General features: G+C 42.5%; 1 protein-coding gene across 3 annotated transcripts in view; it reads right to left on the bottom strand.

The window, feature by feature from the left end:
* CHD6 (chromodomain helicase DNA binding protein 6) overlaps positions 1–22,004 on the bottom strand; it is a 176,700-nt gene that overhangs the window by 121,652 nt on the left and 33,044 nt on the right. For 2 of the 3 annotated variants that reach the window (XM_034641311.1, XM_034641312.1), the window contains exons 2-4: positions 15,184–15,239; positions 2,867–2,931; positions 2,370–2,825 (exon numbers count right to left, since the gene is read on the bottom strand). In XM_034641311.1, the coding sequence (XP_034497202.1) occupies positions 2,370–2,825; positions 2,867–2,931; positions 15,184–15,216 (554 nt within the window). In that variant the 5' untranslated portion in view covers positions 15,217–15,239. The other variant, XM_034641310.1, reaches the window with a different exon arrangement.

Raw genomic sequence — 22,004 nt, 5'->3', positions numbered from 1 at the left:
TCTCTGTTGACTATTTTCAAACTGATTTGGAAGGAAGAGAGGATGAAGGCATTTGATCCACCACCTTTTCCAACTACAAACAGAAATAAGGTAACAGTGCTTCCAAAAGATTCACCAGTGGAAGCTGGCAAGATGGACTGAAGGTGGAAAAGACTGGAAGCCTTAAATCAACTATGGAGTTCCCACGATAATCCAAGTGCTGAGTGAATGATATGCAACTACCAATATCCAGGTCTAATCAATAACTACTCAAATCGAAACATGTACTTGAGCCAACCTACAAGACAGTAAATCAAGGAGCACAAAAAACTGAGACTCAATTGCCAACATTTTTTTTCAATTAATGTCCTTTCATAACTAGAACTGCTTCTGTTGACCAGTGGGATCTTTAATTAAAGGAACCAAAGCAATTTACTAACAAAGGACAAGAAATGAAAGGCTCACCAGTACAAAATCCTACCAAGCTACATAGAATTCTATCATGGTACAAGACAGTTTTACATAGCCCCAGAATCAAGACAGAAAGCCTCATGTAACTTGCCCACATTGCTGAAGAGACAACCAGCTCTGCCAGCATCCTCTCAAAGGGTGTCTGCTGCTGCCAGAAGTTAGCAGCCCTTGGAAACACTACCGAGCACTTCTCCAGTTCACTTGTATTGTATACAGCCTACTTAGATCACAGACAGGTTCCCTTAGTATTGCTACACATGTATAGGACACCTAAAGTTGCTTTGTGACATGCCTCCTCATGGTCCCCAAATGGAACTTATGGCAATGTCTGTACGCTCATCTCCTTGTTTCAGAGCTCACACCAAATAAATGTGAAATGCTTTCAGCAGGTAAACGCCAGAGACCAGTGTTAGTGAGCTCGGATACCTATGGCTTTCGAATACCTTCTACAAACAAACCAAAATCCTTAGTAGAGCTGTGAAAACTCTCCTCCAACTACCCTAAAACACTACCCTCAGGGATTCCTCTGTTTTCTGAAAGTCACCCCATTAGCTCACATCTGATTCTCCCTCACATGTGTTATTACCCTGAAGAACCAACCACTTCAGCTTCTCCAAAGTAACCTGGAGATGAAAGTTGTAGCAGAAGACAGAGACTCACTCTGCTACATCAGAGACACACAGATCAGAGTATGATCACTAGGTTCACTAAGAAACAGAGCCCCGAAGTTTCTTGTTAGTGAGAATCCTGACTTTTATACCTACATCTCTTGACCATTTATAGGGTACTTTAGGTCCTGTCTATAAACTACATTCCTAGGATCACCCCACACCCCAAGCCTCTATGAGAGACAAAAGATGAAATCCCCTACCAGGCCGAAGGGAATGAATATTATAAGGCAGTTTTAACTTGGATTATGAAATTATCCATCTGGTCCCAACAAAATCCTTCTGAAAATGAACGGAACTATATAGTAAATTCTGAGTCATAGCATAAACCATCCAAAATGTTTTCTTCTCTTTAAAACTTACTTCCTCCATGCCTGATCCCACACAGGTCTGACGGTCTCATTGTAATGTCAGCATTCACAGCAATTTCTGTGTTTTTATGGTGCTTCTGCTCTACATTCTGCCTCTGAGCTGAGATTTTAGAAACTTAAATTCCTTAAGTTCCTTTTAACTATATAGAGGTTACATATTTTTTGCTTTGCATTTCCTCAGAAAGTTTAAATATAATGTCCTGCACAAAGAATTCAGAAAGAAACAAAATGAAAAACATTCCATTTGTACATGACGACATATACAGAGTTTCTGGAGTGAAGAGTACATGTGTATCCTGACAGGATCTCTAGCCAGGACCCTTAACGCCACCCACCCTGCAGTGAATCTATACCCAGGCCCTCTGAGCTCTCTACTGTGGTCTCCACTGGTCTCATTTACGTACCCCTTCCTGAGCACCTGTTGATGTGTCAGGCACTGTGTTAGACGCTGAATGAGAGAAACAGACCAGGAGTGGTCCCACACTAGAGAGCTTGTGGCCGAGGGAAGCTGGGCAGTCCTCTTCTGTCTGCTCATGCCCACGGCTCTCCCAGACTGCCCGCACACGGATTCCCAGGACTGGGCACCGTCCTGATAGCTGCCTTCTGCCACTCCACACTGATGCTGTCCCCCAAACCACTGCCGTCTGTGTGTCACCTCTGATGTCCCTTCCCTTACACCCTGTGAGTGCAAATGTATTCTAATTCTTCTTAATCCAAAAGGAACGGTTATTAAGGTTATCTTTCTCTCATTAGGAGGTGAGAAAGTGGTTCATTCTGGATGAAAGTAGTAGAATTATGTCCAGGGGCTGGAGTGAGGCCAAAGGCAAACCATTCTGTGTAGTCAGAGCCAAGCGTGCTGAGAGGGAGGAAAGAGACGCACCTGGCCTTCTTGGACTTTGTCCTGGCTATGGAGTCGGCGCTGCTCCTCTTCTCTTTGGCCTCCTTGGTGCCCGAGGCCTCCCGGGGCTTCCGCGCTTTCTTGGCTCCATCCTTCGGCTTAGGCTCCTTGGGCTCCTTGGCCCTCTTGGGCTCCTTGGCCTTCCGGGGTTCCTTTGGCTCTCTAGGTTCTCGCTTCCTCTTTGGCTTGGGCTCCCTGTCCTTGCTTCCCTTTGCTGTACCCTCTTGCTCTCCGGGATCCTTTTTCTTCCTTTTCTTCTTTACTCCAGTGCCTCCCCCTCCACTGTCCTCCATTCCATTATGGGATGTCATTTTCCTAGGAAAAAGGGTCTCGGCTTCCTCTTCAGCAGCGTACAGGTCCTTCTGAGGCAGACAGTGACTGGCAACATCTTCAATTTTCTCTTCCTGATCAGTGCTGCGGTCAAACGGGGAGGGGGATTTGTAGTCAAAATTGACAGAGGCATCANCGGGGAGGGGGATTTGTAGTCAAAATTGACAGAGGCATCAGACATCGGGGAGTGATTCAGAACTTTTAAATTTGACAACTGTAAAAGACAGAGAAACAAGCATATTATTTTTTCATTGCATGCTTCATACTAAAGAGTGCTATGACATTTGAATGCNAGACATCGGGGAGTGATTCAGAACTTTTAAATTTGACAACTGTAAAAGACAGAGAAACAAGCATATTATTTTCATTGCATGCTTCATACTAAAGAGTGCTATGACATTTGAATGCGTGGATCTGTTCAACATTTACTCATTTCCTAACGTGTGTTAGTTCTTCATGTGCTAGGTCTTGGGGAGATAGTGGCAACCAGCACACACTTTGTGTTTGCCTTTGCCCTTGTGGACCTGCACCAAGCCACTGTGAGCATATTAAAAATTCATATGTAAAAATGAAAAACAAAAAAACAAAACAAAACCCTACCACTCTGAAGGATTTCCATGTTATGTGCCAAAATGTGAAACACCTTAGAAGTCCCATGTCTAGAACAAGCAACAACAATGATGTCCCACAAGATACCTTTAGATTCTAGGCACACTGTTCTGACCCAGAATGGCATTTCTCATGCGAGTACACAAAAGTTCTACTCCAATGTCCTCATAAATAAAAGTGGTATCACTGGATGGCAAGGATGCAGGGGCAAACTCAGCAGGGTGCCGATTTCCCCAAATCTTTGCTCTCGTGCATCTTCAAGCTGCATCAACATTCAGCTGATTTGATTTTCAACAAGAAAACCTGGACCACTCAACTACATCTTTCCTTTTTAACTGAAAGTGGCGTTCCTCTTTCTGTATGATCATCTAAGCCCCCAGATGCAGTGCCAAATAACCTCTGGCCACTTGCAAACAAAACAAAACAAACAAAACAAAACAAAAACACGCTGCCCGTATAGGAGAAAGCTTTATTGTACAGATGCCGTTAGAAAGACTGTGCCACAGAAGCCGAAGGCATCTTCCTAAAAAGGAAGTTCCAAAGCTTTTCTGAGCACCATGAAATAAAGGTGCAGCTTCCCAAGGTGACCGCCTTCAGGAAACATTCCTCTGGAAGCAGAAGTCACATCTCAGACTTTCAGGTCTGGTATCAGAGTACATCTGTCATTTCATAACCGAGCTAAGGCTGGCAATAATCCGATAACGTGGGTGCTGGTTTCAGGCAACAGCATACTCTCCTGGGTTGGGAACAAAGAAATAATTTAAGGAGAGCCTGGGAGGGACAAGCAGGCTTTCCAGGAAGCCGGCTACGATCATCTTTGCATGATGGCTTAGGAACAGCACCATTTGTGACTAGTCTGCTCCCCTAACAAGAGGCTTGGTGTGTGCTAAAGGGCACAGACACTTGCCTAGGTGGCGTGGCTTCCTTCCAGTGTTCTGGTTACCCAATCTGTGCTCAGACTTCCTGGCCCACCCTGGGAGTGATGGAGTGCAAAATTCAGCTGCATGTTTCCCCTTCTGTGTTTTGCAGCTCCCTTTCCTAGTCCAATACTCCCAAACATAACACTGAAAATCCCATGAGAAAAAGATGAAAGAAAAGAAGGATTTTTTTGGATCTTTATCATAAATAAGGTCCAATGTCATAAACAAGCCTAAGTCCAGAAAGTACTGGTCATTCTGGCAGCACTCGCTACAAGAAAGAAAAAAAAGAAAAGAAAAGAAAAGAAAAAGAAAGNTCTGGCAGCACTCGCTACAAGAAAGAAAAAAAAGAAAAGAAAAGAAAAGAAAAAAGAAAAGAAAAGAAAAGAAAAGAAAGAAAAGAAAAGAAAAGAAAGAAAGAAAGAAAGAAAGAAAGAAAGAAAGAAAGAAAGAAAGAAAGAAAAAGAAAGAAAGAAAAAAAGAAAAAAGAAAAGAAAAAAGTAAAGAAAAGAAAACTCAGTTTGACTACCTCACTGCTAATTCAGTACTTAGGATGGCTTAGGAAAAGGAGAAGCTAAGCAAACTTAAAAGGAATTTAAAATCAAATACAAGAAAGTGGTCAAGATGGTAAATTTTATGTTACACTTTTTACCACAATAAAAAGAAAAAAAGAAGAGAAAAAGAAAAAATAAGGCAACAAGAAACCCAAGAGTGCAGTAATTGGTACCCCCTTGAAACTCAGAACCTGAGAGTACACAGCCATCCGTGGGATATTAATGAATTCTGTGCCAGGGACACTTGACCCTCAGGAAACAAGTTTTTGCTTAGCATGCAAGGGTGGATACACTAAAAAAGCATGAGATACAAGTCAGTTTATTAAAGAAGCTTTTCAAAGACAACATATTCAAGATCTAATTCCACCAAGGCAGCTCTCTAGATAAAAGTGGGACCCTCTTTTCAATTCGTACCTCATTTCAAGGTCTATCTTTTGAAGGCTAGGGCACTCCAAAGCGGAGGCAAATGGAGGTAGGTAGTGGAAACTGGATATTCAATCATTACGCAGTAACAGTTAACATTTATTGGACATGTATCATACGGATATACACGGAATTATGCAAAGCATGCTTCTTGATATCTCTAATCTTTACAACAATCCTGAAAGGTTGGTGTAAAGACATCTATTTTATATATGAAGAAAAAGATTACTGATGTTAGGTGACGTACCCAGAAACATATACCTAGTGCGTAGAAAAACTTGGATCTGAACCTTCTGGCCAAAAGTTAGGGCTCACTTCACTGAGCACTTAATGACATACATTCCAGGAAACCGTAATGATTGCTAGGCCACCAGACCAGCATGATTGGACTTGGTTAGAAATGATAAATGGACTTGGCCTATACAACCACTTTGGGAAAAGGTCAGGTAGTTCTTTATAAATGTAAAAACTACCTGACATCCCAGCAATTCTACTCTAAGGAATCACAAACAGTCATCAGCTCTACCCCCCATTTTACAGATAAGATAGTCAGGTCAGAGAGATGAAGCAACTTGTCAAAAGGTTATATTCTGGGGTGCCTGGTGGCTCAGTCGGTTATGCATCTGCCTTTGGCTCAGGTCAAGATCCCGAGGTCCTGGGATTGAGTCCTGCATTGGGCTCCCTGCTCAGCAGGGAGTCTGCTTCTCCCTCTGCCTGCTGCTCCCCCTGCTCGTGCTCACTCGCTCTCTCTCTCGCTGGCAAATGAATAAATAAAATATTTTTTAAAAAAGTTATATTCCTAAGGAATGGCAGAGTGGGGACATCCTACAGGAAGAAGGGAACCCCAAGAAATGCAGCACAATTAGTCAATGTTAAAAGGGGAGAAGTATCCCAAAAGTAAGATATTAGTATTGAAAAAATAAAATTAAATCCCCAAAGTCAATAACCCACCAGAAGTGTATTTATTTTTAAGGCACCCTGTTGAGGGGCTTGGAAAAGATACCTGATGAGGATTAAAAAATTTGACAAAAAATATTTCTTCCAAGTGTCTCAAGACCAGTGGAGAAGAGACAAAGAGCCTTAATAAACTGTTTTCAGCCTCTACCAAGAAGGATAGTAAATCATCACTTCGAAAACGGCCCTAGAGGGAAGAGTTGGCAATGATAGACCACAGTACCAACAATATTTTACACTATACTGACAATTTACTAAATAGAGACAAGCACCTAGAACACAGGATGAAATGGAGAAGCCAACTGATAAATAAAAACAAAGACACCCAACAACACAACACTAGCTCACAAACCGCACTGTTAGCAATAAAACCCACTTCTTCGACTCAAAATTAGCAACCTATGATATTCCTGGAAAAGACACTTAAAGATATGAATCCAGAAAAACTGGATCTGGGTCAGTTGTAAAGGATTTAAGAACTAATGGAGAGATTATGGCCTAGGTCAATGGTTCCCAAACACAGGTCCAAGACAAACCAGGGTTATTCCCCCAAGAATCACTCAAGTACTTGAAAGTCAAAATAGACTTGAAAGTCAAAATAATTAAGAAAATCACCCAGGGTACAACATGGATACACCTTGAAAATTTATGCCAAGCGAAAGAGGCCAGGTACAAAAGACTACATATTGTATAATTCCATTTATATGAAATGCCCAGAATAGGCATATCCATAGAGACACGAAGTAAATTAGTGGTTGCCAGGGCCTGAGGGAAGAGGAAATGAGGAGTCCCTGCTAATGGGCATATGGTTTCTTCTGGGGGTGATAAAAATGTTCTGGAATCAAATAGTGGTGATCTTTATACAATCTTGTAACTATACTAAAATCCACCGAGTCGCACAATTTAAAAGCATAATAGAATTTACAGAACATGAATTATATCTCAATTTTTAAAAATCCAATATAAAGACAGATTGAAAATGGTCCTCTTGGACGTTGCTGACAGCTCCATCAACTATTAAAAAGCCTTTTGCAGGGGAGTAGAGCAACAATACCAAAATTTTAATTATGGATATGCTTTTAAACTGAGTGATTTCTCTTTTACAACAGAAATTAAGGAAACATTAGGTTCTCCAAAGGCTTAGAATATCTGATACAGAATTTCTAATAGAGGGGGAAAAAACTATATATAACCTATTTGTCAATCTTCAGTAAAATGCTTAAATTAATAGCACATCCATCATATGGAACAGTATTATACAGCCATTGTTATATTATTATATTGTATTATATTATTATTAATTACAAAGTTTTAGTTAACATAAAAAAAAGACCACAACATGTTGGAAAGTGGGGAAAAAAATCTATGATCTAATCCCATTTTTGTTTTTTAAAAATGCTATTTTTCAACACTACCTTTTTAAAATAAATTGAGGAGACATACTGGATGTTAACCATCATATGTCTGGGTGATAGGACTGTGGGTAACATTCACTTCTTTCTTTATAACTTTCTGAAAGTTATTATTTGTTTCCATCTGTCTCCATGACTAAAATGTTAAGCTTCACAAGGCAGTGACTGAGGTATTCCCCAATCTTTGTGGCTTATGGTAAAATGCAATCATACAGTTATTGAATGAAATGAGTCTTTTCCATGTGAAAAACAGAAAAAGGAAGTCTATAAAATTGTACATGTAAACAAAAATGACAACTTCCTGCGTATAGAATAAAGAATGGAAGAAAATCGACGAAAAGTTAGCAGTAATCATTGGAGTCTGTGCAAATTTGGTTATTTAATTTTTCTATATAGACATCTACAGTTTCAATAACAAGGATGTTACTTTCACAATACTTGTAATAAAAATATTTTCACATACATGTAATAGAAAAATCTTAAAGACTTTAATAATGAACAGGAAAAGCTTTTTTGCCAAACAATTCACACTCCTCCAAATTACCATGATTCAGGAATCAAAGGCAGAATATGAAAGGCACCAGCACTGCGATCACATTCAACTGAGTGCTGGGCAAAGAGAGTGCTCACTGCCCTCACGTCGGAAAGGCCCCCGCACACTCCCCATCCCCAAGCGCTTCAGTGGTAAGCAAGGCCCAGCTCCTGCGCTGCCTTCCTCATGGTCTTCCATCTTCTCCAGCAGGAAGATGAAAATGTTCTATGTTTAGACTTACTTAATGTCAAGAAATTAGCTCAACATAAAAATGAGTAGAATAGCTTATCTAAATTGAGACCTTCTGACTTAAGTCCAAATAAAGGGGCACCTGGTGGCTCAGATGGTTAAGCGTCTGCCTTCGGCTCAGGTCATGATCCCAGGGTTCTGGGATCAAGCCCCACGGCAGGCTCCTGGCTCAGTGGGGAGCCTGCTTCTCCCTCTCCTTTTCCTCTCCCCTGCTCATGCTCTCTCTCTATCTGTCTCAAATGAATAAATAAAAAATCTTTAAAAAAAAGTCCAAATGAAAATAAGAACCACTGCTATTATTAATGAGTCGGCGTGAGACATTGGCAGGTGGCAAAAGTTATTTTCCAATTAAAATTAGGACTGTCTTATTCTTTCACCTTCACCTTCTTCTGAAAGAATATTTCCTACGGTTATCTGACCATGGGATAGACTAAAGGTGAAAACCCACATTTTCTTCCCATTCTTACTGCCATTGTACTGAGTTCAGTCATTTGGCAAGCAAGCTGTGCTGGGTGAGCAAGACCCAGGAACAATGTCCAACCCTGTGTGTGTTCCCTCCTCCATTCAGAATATTCAATCCCTCTTTCCCTAGGAGTCCTGTGCTCTGGATGATAGAGCAGGCATTCTGACCCTGATGTGGCTCCTCAGGTATTCACAGCTGGTTAGCACCAGGAGGAGGAGAGGTCAGTTTCAAGGCATCTAAGGATAATGCAGGTAGAGGTATTCAAGAGGTTCTCGCATATACTTTCTTTTCTTTTTTTTTTTTTTTAAGATTTTATTTATTTATTTGACAGAGAGAGACAGCCAGCGAGAAAGGGAACACAAGCAGGCGGAGTGGGAGAGGAAGAAGCAGGCTCCTAAAGGAGGAGCCTGATGTGGGGCTCGATCCCACAACGCTGGGATCACGCCCTGAGCCGAAGGCAGACGCCTAACGACTGTGCTACCCAGGCGCCCCTCGCATACACTTTCAAAAGACATTTCTTTCTTTCTTTTTTTTTAAGATTTTATTTATTTATTTATTTATTTATTTATTTATTTATTTGAGAGAGCATGAGCAGGGACAGAGGAGAGGGAGAAGCAGACTCCCCGCCTAGCAGGAAGCCCGATGCGGGGGCTCAATCCCAGGACCCTGGAATCATGACCTGAGCCGAAGGCAGACGCTTAACTGACTGAGCCACCCAGGCGTCCCCCTCCAAAAGACATTTCTATAAGAATGAATCAGACTGCCCAGGAAGAATGGACAAAGAGAGAAGAAGAACAGGACCAAAACCTGACAAGCACTAATATTAAGGGCCCCCGGGGGAAGAATCTACAGAGAGGGTGAGAAAGAGAACCTACAGAGGGTGCAATCAGGTCAGTGATGCAGTGGGGAAAAAAGTAAGAGAAGTGTGGTATCGCAGAAGCCAGAAGATGAGAGCACTTCAAGGCAGAATGATTACAGGTATCAAACGCTGCTGGGAAGCTGGTAAATTAAGGACTGAAGAGTGGTGGACAGATTTGAAAGCTTCAGACTCCCTCTTGCCAAAGTCCTAGAATGTGTCATTCTTAGTCCCCACCTCTATTATCACATTTTTGTATTTAAAACCAGGGAGTAGGGGGCATTTTTCTCTTACGACGTTTCAAGAGTCTCAGAGATGCAACTTCTCCAGATCTGCAAAGTCAATCTAAACCTTGTTAATTCCAGGCAGTAACAAAAACCGGGGGGAGGTAGATTATTAAATTTAGATGCAGACAGGGAAGAGTAAGGAGAGAACGAAAACAATACTTTATAAGTACCTCGCCTGCCCTCCAGTAATGCCCCCCCCCCGTGACCATTCGCATCCACAGGTCCAGCAACAGATACATTTAATTTCTTTTCTTTACAGGATGCTTTTAAACCTTCCCTTCTTTAGGCTACATAATCCTAGTTTCATCCATCATACTTCATATGAAATGAGTCAACATTCTTTTACCATCCTCATCACTGTGCTTGGGCTTCTCAAGTATGTTTCAGAATACAGAAAGAATTAGGACAACAAAATATCTGTCAAGGTATGTCAAAAGATAGAGAAAAGCATTCAATGCTCAGATTTCTTTTATTTCTTTAGAGGAGGGAGAATTTGGGTAAGGTCCCTTCTAAGTCCTTTTGAAACATGACTCCAGGGTGAGGCTGTTTAAAATCTTGGTTCCACTAAGCAATATACTAACACTCCCTCTTTAGGCATGCTGAAAAGGCCTTCCAATGACTGCCAAATGGAAGGTCTGACTGGTATTAGCTCTCACCTTAAGACCCTCTGCAGTGTGACACTGAAAAGTCTAAGAAATGAATTATTTATTCATCCACATGATCAACTTTGCCTCTTTCACTGTTCTGAATTGTGTGTCATTATTTGGTGATATATTGGTGGTACACACCATCTCAGGGATGGGAGTTCTCATCTTCCCCCAGGAGAGCACAGCTGGGACCAATTTGTTTGGGAATCTGATGGCCAGTGAAATCCACATTTTTTTTAAAAAGATTTTATTTATTTATTTATTTATTTATTTAGAGAGAGTGCAGGGGTGGGGGAAGGGGCGGGACAGAAGGAGAGGGAGAGAGAGAATCTCAAGCAGACTCTGCACTGCACACAGAGCCCAATGCAGGACTCAATCCCACGACCCGGAGACCACAGCCTGAGCCAAAATCAAGAGTCGGGATGCTTACCCAACTGAGCTACCCCAATCCACCATGCCTCTTATCTTAGTTTATCTTTGGTCACCACCCAAAATTTAGCACTCCACACTCCAGGCCTGTCCACTCTCCTTTACTATCATATGCTTCGCCTTCCCAAACCCAACCATATACTACTCTTTTCCCTCCCAAGCTTTCCTCCTGGATCCTCAGAAACAACCCGACTAAAGCCGGCTCTACCCAGAAGACACCACCTCTTTAAAACACTCTCAGATTCTCTGGTGGGGCTGACATGCCCCAAACCTCCATACTCTCCAGTTCCAGAGCGTCACTCCTCCACCCGCAATGCAGACACCGTGGCCCTTTTGAGGCATATGCCATGTCCTACTGTAACTGCCTGTTTGTAACCAAACTAAACTTTCTTGAGAAAAGAAAATCTAACTTTAAGTCAATTTTGTAGCAGGCCCCAAGCAGACCCTCAAACATTTTTTGATGAATAACTGCTGGGAAAATTCAACAAATATGTGTTTAGTGAATAAATTATATCCCTATTCACTCTAAAGAAGGAAACAGGGTCTATTAATCCAAAGGTCTTTGAGATTCCCACCACACCCTCCCACACCTTTTCATTTTCTAGAAGTCTCAGAATGACGGGCTCTACTGATCCGACTTTTGGTCATGGGGTTTGAGACAAGGTTCTCTCCTAATTACTGCAAGTCTGGTTTAACCTTCTGGTCACGGCTCCAGGTTTTAATCCTACTCACGGTATTACCTATTCCTGTCGCGCGCATGCTCATGAACTGGATATGTGCACCAAAATCCTCTTACCTGTATCATATATCAAATAATATTAACCACATTTTGTATTTCTCTCAGTACCATGCAAGGAGCTGGGATGAATAAAAACCAGTACTTTCTTACCATAGGTTTGTTGCCGCTACCCTGAACTTCAGACCTGTCCCCTTACGAAGAAGTAGTTATAGCTGTTACACATCAGTAGTGCCACAAAGGTTTTCAGCGATTAGCGTTCACATTGTATTCCTCTAGCAGAATGTTTTTCTGCCTAATACTGCTTAGTCTTCTTAGGGATTAAAATGCATATTTCTTAGGAGAAGAAGTTTATTTTTTGATATAGATAAAAGACTATAGCGCCCGACTCATTTTTAAATGTTTTATTAAGGTTTATTTTTCTTGGAACATTTCTTTAGGCAATACAGAGTCAATCTCTAAACCCTTTGTCCTTGGCACACGACTCCTGTTATGCCCTTTCTGGTTAATAAGAAGTATGATTATTTATTACTAAGTTCTTTTTTTTTTTTAAGATTTTATTTATTTATTTGACAGAGAGAGAGACAGCCAGTGAGAGAGGGAATACAAGCAGGGGGAGTGGGAGAGGAAGAAGCAGGCTCACAGCAGAGGAGCCTGATGTGGGGCTCGATCCCATAACACCGGGATCACGCCCTGAGCCGAAGGCAGACGCCCAACGACTTCGCCACTCAGGCGCCCCTTATTACTAAGTTCTGATTAACTTGTAAAATCTTTCATCTCAGTTTAATTTACCTTGATAAAATTTTGGACAAGGAAATGAGGATTTTTCAAGATTGGAACATATTTTAACATGTCATTTTCCTCCTCCAGAGAAGGGGGAAAATGAATTTGTAGGAATGAGAGTTTTTAAAGAGTGGACCTTTTTGCTGTTACTTCCAACACCTTAGAAACACGGTAGGGGAAAGGACAAAGTGTGATGGTTAATCTCATTCTACTGGATGATTTGCCTGCCACTGACACACTGAATGCCAAGTAACTGATGAGCTACCCATTTAATCCAGTACCCTGTAAGCCATGTATGATTGCTCCCATTCAGGCGATAGAAAAACAGGCTGAACCTGTTCAAAGTTACACAGTGACCTCTGTCAGGCAATGAACTCTACACAGATGCTCGATCCCAGTACCTACGGATTGCTTGGGCATGAACATAGTTTCTATTTTCACGCCCTGCAGTTCAGTCATCAGTGTGGTCTATCACCCGTACCTGGAACAGAAGCAGGATCACCTCCTCCTGAAGGTGACTCCACCCCCCTACCATCCCTAGTACCACCTGCTAAGAGCAACCCCGCCCTGTTCATCACTAGTACGGTCTACATGAAAACCCCTCTAACGGAGGCAGCGCCACAGCTGGCTGACCCATGAAGGTCTTCACAGGCATCAGTAAAATCTCAAGAGAAAGAACTGTCAATTCATGCCGGTGTCATTTTGGTAAATAGTTCTCTTAGTGAGAGGGGCACTTGGCTGGCTTGGTTGGTTGAGCATGAGAGTCCTGAACAAGGGGTCCTCAGTTCAAGCCCCACGTTAGGTATAGAGATTACTTAAAAAAAAAAAATTGTTTTTACTGAAATAAAAGCTTATCATAAAGAATGTTTTAAGAAATATAAACCTGCCCAGGGTGCCTGGGTGGCTCTATCAGTTAAGCATCGGCCTTCCGCNTTTTAAGAAATATAAACCTGCCCAGGGTGCCTGGGTGGCTCTATCAGTTAAGCATCAGGTCATGATCTTAGGGTCCTAGGACTGAATCCCACACTGGGCTCCCTGCTAAGTGGGGAGCCTGCTTCTCCCCCTCCCACTGCTGCTCCCCCTGCTTATACTCTCTCTGTCAAATAAATAAATAAAATCTTAAAAATATATATATATAAACTTGCCCATGTGTCATAAATGATGATAGTTTTGAAGGCTTGGGGTTCTCTTCAGCAATGTGTTCTTAACAAGATTTTAATATTCTACTAGGTGGATGTGGTATGATTTAAACACCCCTTTTTGATGGACACTTTGTTTTGCTGCTATAAACAAAGCAGCAGTGAAAACCTTCGTTCCGACCCAGTTGACACTTGTCTGAGTATCTCCACAGGATAAACTCCTGGCAGATGGAACTGCGTTCTCTGTGGTGTCTGTGTACCAGCGGATGACGCCAGAGAGCCAGGATAGGAAGAAACCAGTGTGGGGACACTGCTTCGTCATCGCTCTTCCTGTTAAGAATTGGCAGCAGATGAGTCGATTATTTCCTAAAACAACTTGTTTTGTTTGGTTTCACTATCCACTGGGACAGAACAGAGAATAACCCTTGTAACCACATCCCCAGGTCACCCTGTATCTGACTAGGCAGTGCTCCCTAGAAGCGGAGAGCGAAGTGGCTGATCCCACCCAACCTCTTTGCACAGAGTCTCAGTGGAGGGCAGGGGTTCAGATATCCCCAGTTACTGGACTGTCACTCAATTCTGTCAAAGGAAAACCAGCCTATCAGAGATAGCCTGTTTCAAAGAGATGGAGGCAGGTCCCTTCTCTCCTCCCTGAGCCACACTGGTTGGGGCCTCTGGGTTCCTTTGAATATGGAACCACCTGGAACACAGAAGTATCAACTAAGGAAAAGATTTTGGCAGGATGGCGCACACAGGCCAAATGTTTTTATCAATTCCCCTCCTCTTCAAGAAATCAAATGCGAAACAGTCGGTGTTCACATCCTTCCAATTAGTTTACTATTTTGTCTAGGAGGAAACCTCCACAGATCATTAGGAGTATGAATTTTCTAAATGAGAATGCTTTTAGATTAACCAAACATCCAAAATAATAAATACATAAACAATAAAGCACTGACCACATCTCCGAAAGCTGTTCCAGGGGAAGAAAAATTTCTCTTCCACATAGCTGATTTTGAATAATATTTTTTTTAAAGATTTTATTTATTTATTTATTCAACAGAGATAGAGACAGCCAGCGAGAGAGGGAACACAAGCAGGGGGAGTGGGAGAGGAAGAAGCAGGCTCATAGCGGAGGAACCTGATGTGGGGCTCGATCCCATAACGCCGGGATCATGCCCTGAGTCGAAGGCAGACTCTTAACCGCTGTGTCACCCAGGCGCCCCTGATTTTGAATAATATTTTGACTTACAGCCTTCATTATACTTATTCCTAGATGGAGCTGACCTAAGCATAAGTAAAAATTAAGTCATTCAGAATAGAGCACTCAGTGACCACGTGGAGAACGGGGAAAAGCAGCAGCAGGGTGGCCACCAGAGGCTCAGAGATAAGCCCCAACTGCCAGCAACTGTTTCTGGTGAAGAAGCACCAGTGAGTGTATGCTGGATGCATTCACATGAAAGAGATGTGATCACTTACCTGCTTCTCTTTCTTTTGTATTTTCATTATCATCTATTGAAGGAAGGTACTTACACCTGTAAAACATTAAAAAAGGCAAAGATTATGGTAAAATCCAAAATTTAAGGTGACCTCAGGATTAACTGTGACACGTGAGGAAAACACAGCAGAGGTTGCTTCTACAGAACGTTTACAATCATCTAACAATAGTCAACAGCCAGCCCCCAGAATATGATCTTTTTCTTTCTTTTTTTTTTTAATTTTATTTTATTTATTTATTTGTCAGACAGAGAGCAAGAGCAGGCACACAAGCAGGGGGAGGGGCAGAGGAGAAGCAGGCTCCCCGCGGAGCAGGAAGCCTGATGCGGGACTCGATCCCAGGACCCTGGGATCATGATCTGAGCTGAAGGCAGACGCTTAACCAACTGAGCCACCCAGGTGTCTCCCCCAGAGTATGGTCTTAACCCTACCTAACCCTATCTTGAACCCTATTTATTGCTTCAGATGGGTGGAGTCAAAGACACTATCTTTGTAGATAAAATAAGTTATAAAAGATGCTGGCATATTAAATTACAAAGGAAACTAAAAGAGGAACCTAAAATAATGATGTGACTATACTGAGAGGAGTAGGAGAGAGGGGGTAAAAATAAGTTCTCATTTCTTCTGGAAGGAGATCATTAAATCATGTCATAATTGATAAATCAAGAAACAGAAATATACACAGTANTGATTAAATCATGTCATAATTGATAAATCAAGAAATAGAAATATACACAGTAAAAAAAAAAGAGAGCTAAAGTTCTCCTGAAGGCCAGGAAGGGAATCTGGTGTGAGACAGGAGAGGTCAGTCTTGCATTTCATCACATGCCCCCTTATATTATTTGATGTTTTAAAACCATGTGCATATGTTATTTGACAAAATAAGTTCCATTCCAATATTTGGTATGAGTTTTAAATGACTGATTTTATTGTACCCAGATTTAAGCCCCCATCTCTACCCCAACCATAATACCCATGATGACATTGAACTTTTTTCTCGTAAATAACTTTTATGCACCACAACAGTAAGAGCCCGGCTTTAGAGGTCCAGAAGTGCTTTGGGGAATCCCGGGAACCAGAAAGAACCCTCGTCTAAGAAATCTGGAATTTGGGGCTGCCTGAATCACTAACTAGTAGTACCACCTCAGGTCTAAAGCTCTCACCTTCCTCATATACAGACAAGGGATGGATCCCAGAATTTCAGCTTCCAGCTCTAGCCCGGATGTAGACACCGCCTCATGTTTACTGTGTACTCTGATTTCCTGGACATCTCAAAGAGCTACAAAACACCACTCCCTCAGGAAACCATCCCGGAGGTACATAATTATCCTTATGTTCATAATTATTTCTTATATCCCCATGACCATGATGTGTAGGCAGTAAGCAGAACTTTAAGATTAAAGTGTGATGGACTGTTTTTTAAGTGCCTTCATGATGTTTGATGCAAACTGAGAAAAATAAAGGATTTGTGATTCCAAGCATCCTTGGGGCCACAATTACAGTTTATCCGTTTAACGTCTGTCCATTTAGGTTTTTTCCTCCAAGGGTCAGAGGGATTTCCTGTAAGAAGAACCATAAAATGCTACCAGGATACTGCTGTTCACGAACAGCATAGCATCCAAGAAACTAATAAGCTGCAAAGTGGGCAGAGTCAGGGGGAAAGGGAAGAGGGCAGAGAAGAACTGGCCAAATCAAAAGGGAAAGTCAAGTTAGGAAATGATGGTTCTAAGAATTGCTGTGAGGATTAACATTTGATGAAACAAGTATTCACTTCAAGAAAACCATGAATTCCAAAGGAATGGTAAGAGCTCTTAATCAGGGCAGTTAAAAGAATTTTACCCCTAATATTCATCATACTGGAGTCAGTTCTAGGGAAATTATGTTAGTACGAGTTTATCTCCTTTATCTGTCAACTTCAAATTATCAGACCCTAGAAAACCAACATTCTCAGCCACTATAAATGGCCACAAATTCTGAAATGAAGAAAGAAACTGGAAAAATAAATTCCAACTAATAAATAGGAATATTATCAATAATTGGACACAAGTACTCAAAATTCTGCCCAACAAAATGAAAATCATTTTAAAAAAATACAGAAAACCCCACCAATGCCAATAAAAATTATTTTTTAATATCTAAAGTATAATGCAGTAGAGCCATCAAAAACCAGTTTCTGATTAAGAATGACAAACTAGCATGCACATATAAGCAGAGCCGCAGCACTGCCAGGAACGTGGCGAAAACAGGTCCAACTTATCACTGCTGACGGCACTTCCCTAATTGCTTCAAGCTTCCTGACGAGCACTCAGGCAAGGTGCCACTAGATCCATAAACCGTTGAGTCCTTTTATCTGCCGACTCCACTTTAAGGAACCCATCGCAAGAAATAAGCCAGTAGGACGTAAAGCTGGGCCATGGAGGAAGCTCAATGACATGGGAAGTGTGAACATGCCTGTCACAACGGAGCCCGGGCAACGGAGGGAGCCACGAGGAGCACAGGCCCACTGGCTCTAGGGCCTGTGTCATCACAGGACCTGTCATCAGAGAGGGAAGAAGAGCACAAGCTGGGGAAGGGGTGGGCTCACCCAAGTATGGCTTGAACTTGATTACCCAGCAAAGAGAAAGCCTGGAGAAAAGAAATGGTGGAGGACTAAACCAAATCTCCCCGCCGCTGATTTGTTCACCAGCAAGATACTACTACCAGCACCTTCCCTGATACTCATGCTGCATAGGTGACCCCACCCCACCCTCTGAAAGAGGGAGAGCGAGAACGTGGGTGTGAAATCTCAGTGGGAATGATGTTACTACAAGAATAACTGCTCTTGTTCACTAGAAGCGAGCTTTGACAGACCTCACGTTATTACCGTGAAATTATCTGCAGCCCCGATGGATCGCCACACACCAGCACGCTGCCGTCCTGCAAGATGGCAGACATCATCGACAACCTCAGTAGGTGTTCAGAAAGCATTTACTGCCTTTCATTTCTCCAAACAGTATCTAATAATTTACAAAGAACTCCCTCAAGTTACCTCTACTTTTTTACCTCCCTTTTATGGCATATGTTCAAAAAATATAAAACTAAAACTATGTAATCTTTTTGCAAGGCTAAATTTTATGTAGCAGGAATGGACAAATATAACCCAAAGCATGTACTTCCGCACAATACCAGAAATGGTTTACAGCTTCTGCTGCTGTGCTGCCATCACTCAAAAGCTGTGATTAGATACTCTGGGCTCAATAATGAACAAAGTAACTTCAGGGTCCCACCACTTAATTAGAAAAATAATACAGACATATTCTGAAACACCTGTGTGTACAAACCAGGAAATTCGTCAACGGGGGGAAAGTAATGTGTATGATTTCTGAATGATATGAAAACTGGTGGGACACCTGCTCTCCTCACTGCATTTCAGTGCTTATGTATGAACACAGCATTTAATTACCTTCACGAGATAAGCTGCTGATAATGTAAAAAGCAAATATTAAAGGTCCCATTCCTTTTTACACTCACCCAACAATACTCCTGTTAAGAAAAACGGGTGCCAGGTTTCAGTAGGAACATTTTGAAAGTTACTCTGTTTTATTATTATCTCTCTCTCCAGTCCAAAAACTCTGCAAGAGCGCCTGTGCCATTTCCAAGCTGTGCTGTGTTATGGACGCTTAAAAAAAAAAAAACCCAAAAACATCAGGTACACACTATTCCACCATTCATTCAGAAATTATTTGTATTTACTATATCCTGAGAATTCTGCCACTCCAACAATCTCTGCTCGGTCCCAGGGGTCTATTTCATTTCAAGAACATGGGACTTGACACACACAGACAAGTGCACATACAGCACACTGCTCCCACGGTCCTTTATATTCACAAGGACAGCACAAGACACACTTGATGGCAGGAAGAACAAGGACCTTTGCTGTTAACAGGCTCCCAGCCCTTGAACTCTATCAGGCCCTTTGGAGCAAAGAGTACATGGGAAGCAACTCTACAAGTCAGATACACCCTAAAGTTTCCACGGTGAATATGTATTTTTATAATTAATTATGCCCACCGTCAGCCCTGAGACTGGTTTCCAAGAACCTCTTTGACAACCGCAGTCACAAATAAGGCGATCCTACACTTCTACAGGGCGGGGGAGTTTTAGAAGGGAAAGGAATGGAACACGGGCAACAACAACTCACCCGGGAAGAATTTATGAAAAAGGCAGACACCTTCCTTACAGCCCTGTCCAAGCACCCCTTACCAAGGGTCCTGGCAGACATTCTGGACCAGAAAGAGGGTCCAGTGGGTGAGACACCCCTCAATTTCTCACTTCACAACTTTGGCACCCTCCACAAACTGCACAAATTTACCTGTCTGTCGCTAGGCTTGGAGCAATCTACAGGAGGACGACGGCAGGACCATGAAGTGCCAAAAAGCAGTGTAAATCCAGGCTCTACTAATGATGAGCCGGGTAAAACCTCTTCCAGTTTTGTTTTGTCACCTGTAAAATGGTGACAACCTTTACCTCATAGGGATTCAGGAGAATTGAAAGGGATGAGGATCTCCAGTGTCTGTCACATGGGGAACAGCGGCTACACGGCAGCCACTGGTGTCGCTTGCCCTTACGGGTTTCTGTCCTGCGTCAGAGGAAGGTGGCTCTCTCTTGAGGACAACTAACCCTGCCATCAGTACTTGGGATCCATCCTCTCCCACTTCTCAGCCTGAGTGCAGACTCTGGACTCCTGTGCAGTTAGTCCTTCCTCATTTCATTCACGTCTCTCTCCTCAAATGTCACCTTATTAGTGATGTCCTCCCTAACCACTCCAGAGGAAACACACCTCTACCCCCACCCCCAGCCCCACTCTCCATCCTCGTACCCTACTTTAGCTTTCTTTCTGGCACTTGTTTGTTACTACCTGACATCATGTCTAGGTGATTCTAAATGTGTCTTCCGTGAGACACGTGCACACATGCACCCAACTGTAGCCCTGTCTGGTTCACGCTGTATGTACTCTGAGCCCAGAGCAGTGAGCACCTGGCTTGTAACAGGTGCTCAATAAATGTTTGCTGACGGAAGACTCATTTCTGCTCCTTATCACTAAATCTCTCCTTCTACGGTTCTCTCCTCAACAGAGAGACAGGTTAAACTTGATCCTAGAGTAGTAACTACACTAACAAATCCCCCACACACCTGTATTTTCTCTTCTTCCCATATTACTTCCTTAGGCCGCTCTTAGCAATGACTCCCTAGGAGCCAAATCCAACGGGCATTTTTAGACTCTATTCTAACTTCCTTGCAGCATTTTAAACCATGGACCATTTCCTCCTCCTAAAATTCTCATCTCACTGGTTTCTTGGAGGGCATGCTCTACTGATTTTCCTCTGATTGCAGGCTTCCAAAGCTCAGCTTCCTCCTTAGGCTTCTCCTATTTTAAGGCCTATTAAATGTCAGCGTCTCCAGGGCTCAACATTGTTACCACCCTCAGGGCTTGCTGCATTCTCTACTCAGTTCCTAAACTTCATCTCTCTACACCACGACCACTGTACATTCCCAAATCCAAGCCCTCCTCCTGACTTCCAAGTGGACATAGCCAAACATATCCTGGCCAGTTCCAATTAGGTGTTCTACAGAGTGCACAAAAAACCTGAAACTTTCCAAATCAAACTCGGTACTACCTTTACACACATATGCACCTGCTCCTATGCTCTCCCCTGAAGAAGCTAATGTCCCACAACCTGCGACGCCGCCTAGCATCATTCGTCCTTTTTTTTTTAAAAAAAAAAGATTTTATTTATTTGACAGAGAGAGAGAGAGACAGCAAGTGAGAGAGGGAACACAAACAGGGGAAGTGGGAGAAGAAGAAGCTGGCTTCCAGCTGAACATGGAGCCTGATGCAGGGCTCGATCCCAGGGACCTGGGATCACGCCCTGAGCCGAAGGCAGACGCTCAACGACTGAGCCACCCAGGCGCCCCGCATCATTCATCCTTAACTCCTTCCCTCTCCCCTAACTCCTTCAAAATTCCTGAATCCCTTGGTTCTTCCCCAGTCCACTTTAATTTAGTCCCACTCTTTCAGCTCTCTCTCTTTTTAACTTGAAATAGTCTCCCAAGTGCCTTTATTCTTCTTGCCTCCTACCCTCATCCCATCCCTCATTGCACCAAGAGTACGCTTTCCTATAGTGTAAAGAAAATTAGATTGTATCTCTGTAGTGTGTTCAGAAAGAAATACAAATACCTCACAGCACAGGGTCCTGCATAAGCAATCTGGCCCCTGGTCCTTGTCTCCTGCTCTGACATTACCTTCCCGCATTCATCCAGCTATTCTGAATGCTTGCACGTTCCGAAACCAGCACTGTTTGCTCAGATCTTTGTTCAAGCTATGCCTCCATCTCCATCTGGAAAATCCTTCCACTGCCCTTCCTCTCCAGTCTCATCCTTCAAAACTCCGCTCTGGTGTCATGTTCTCCGGGAGGTCTAACCTAACTTCCTTAAACCCTGAAAACATCCTGTGAAAAGCACTAAATTGTAGTAACTATATCACCACGATATCATCTCTTCCCGTTTTCCCTATCTGCGGGTGCCATCAGCTACTAAGTCCTAAGCATTCTCCGGGAAGGAACTCCATTCTGTCATATCAAGCTTGATATTTGGACTTCTGAATGATTATCTAAAGAATGAGTGAGAGAATAAATGGGAAAACTAAAGAAAAGGCTTTGAGCTCCTGTTTTCTTCATCATAATTGGTGGGCTCTTTTTTTCCTTTCCTGTTTATTCTGTTCTCCTAGTCCAATCAAATCTCTTAGTATTGTTCATTCATACTTT

The sequence above is a fragment of the Ailuropoda melanoleuca genome, chromosome 13, assembly GCF_002007445.2.
Source record: "Ailuropoda melanoleuca isolate Jingjing chromosome 13, ASM200744v2, whole genome shotgun sequence".
NCBI lineage: Eukaryota > Metazoa > Chordata > Mammalia > Carnivora > Ursidae > Ailuropoda > Ailuropoda melanoleuca.
Note: the sequence above shows the minus strand (reverse complement) of the source record. Positions and strands in the feature narration are given on the sequence as shown.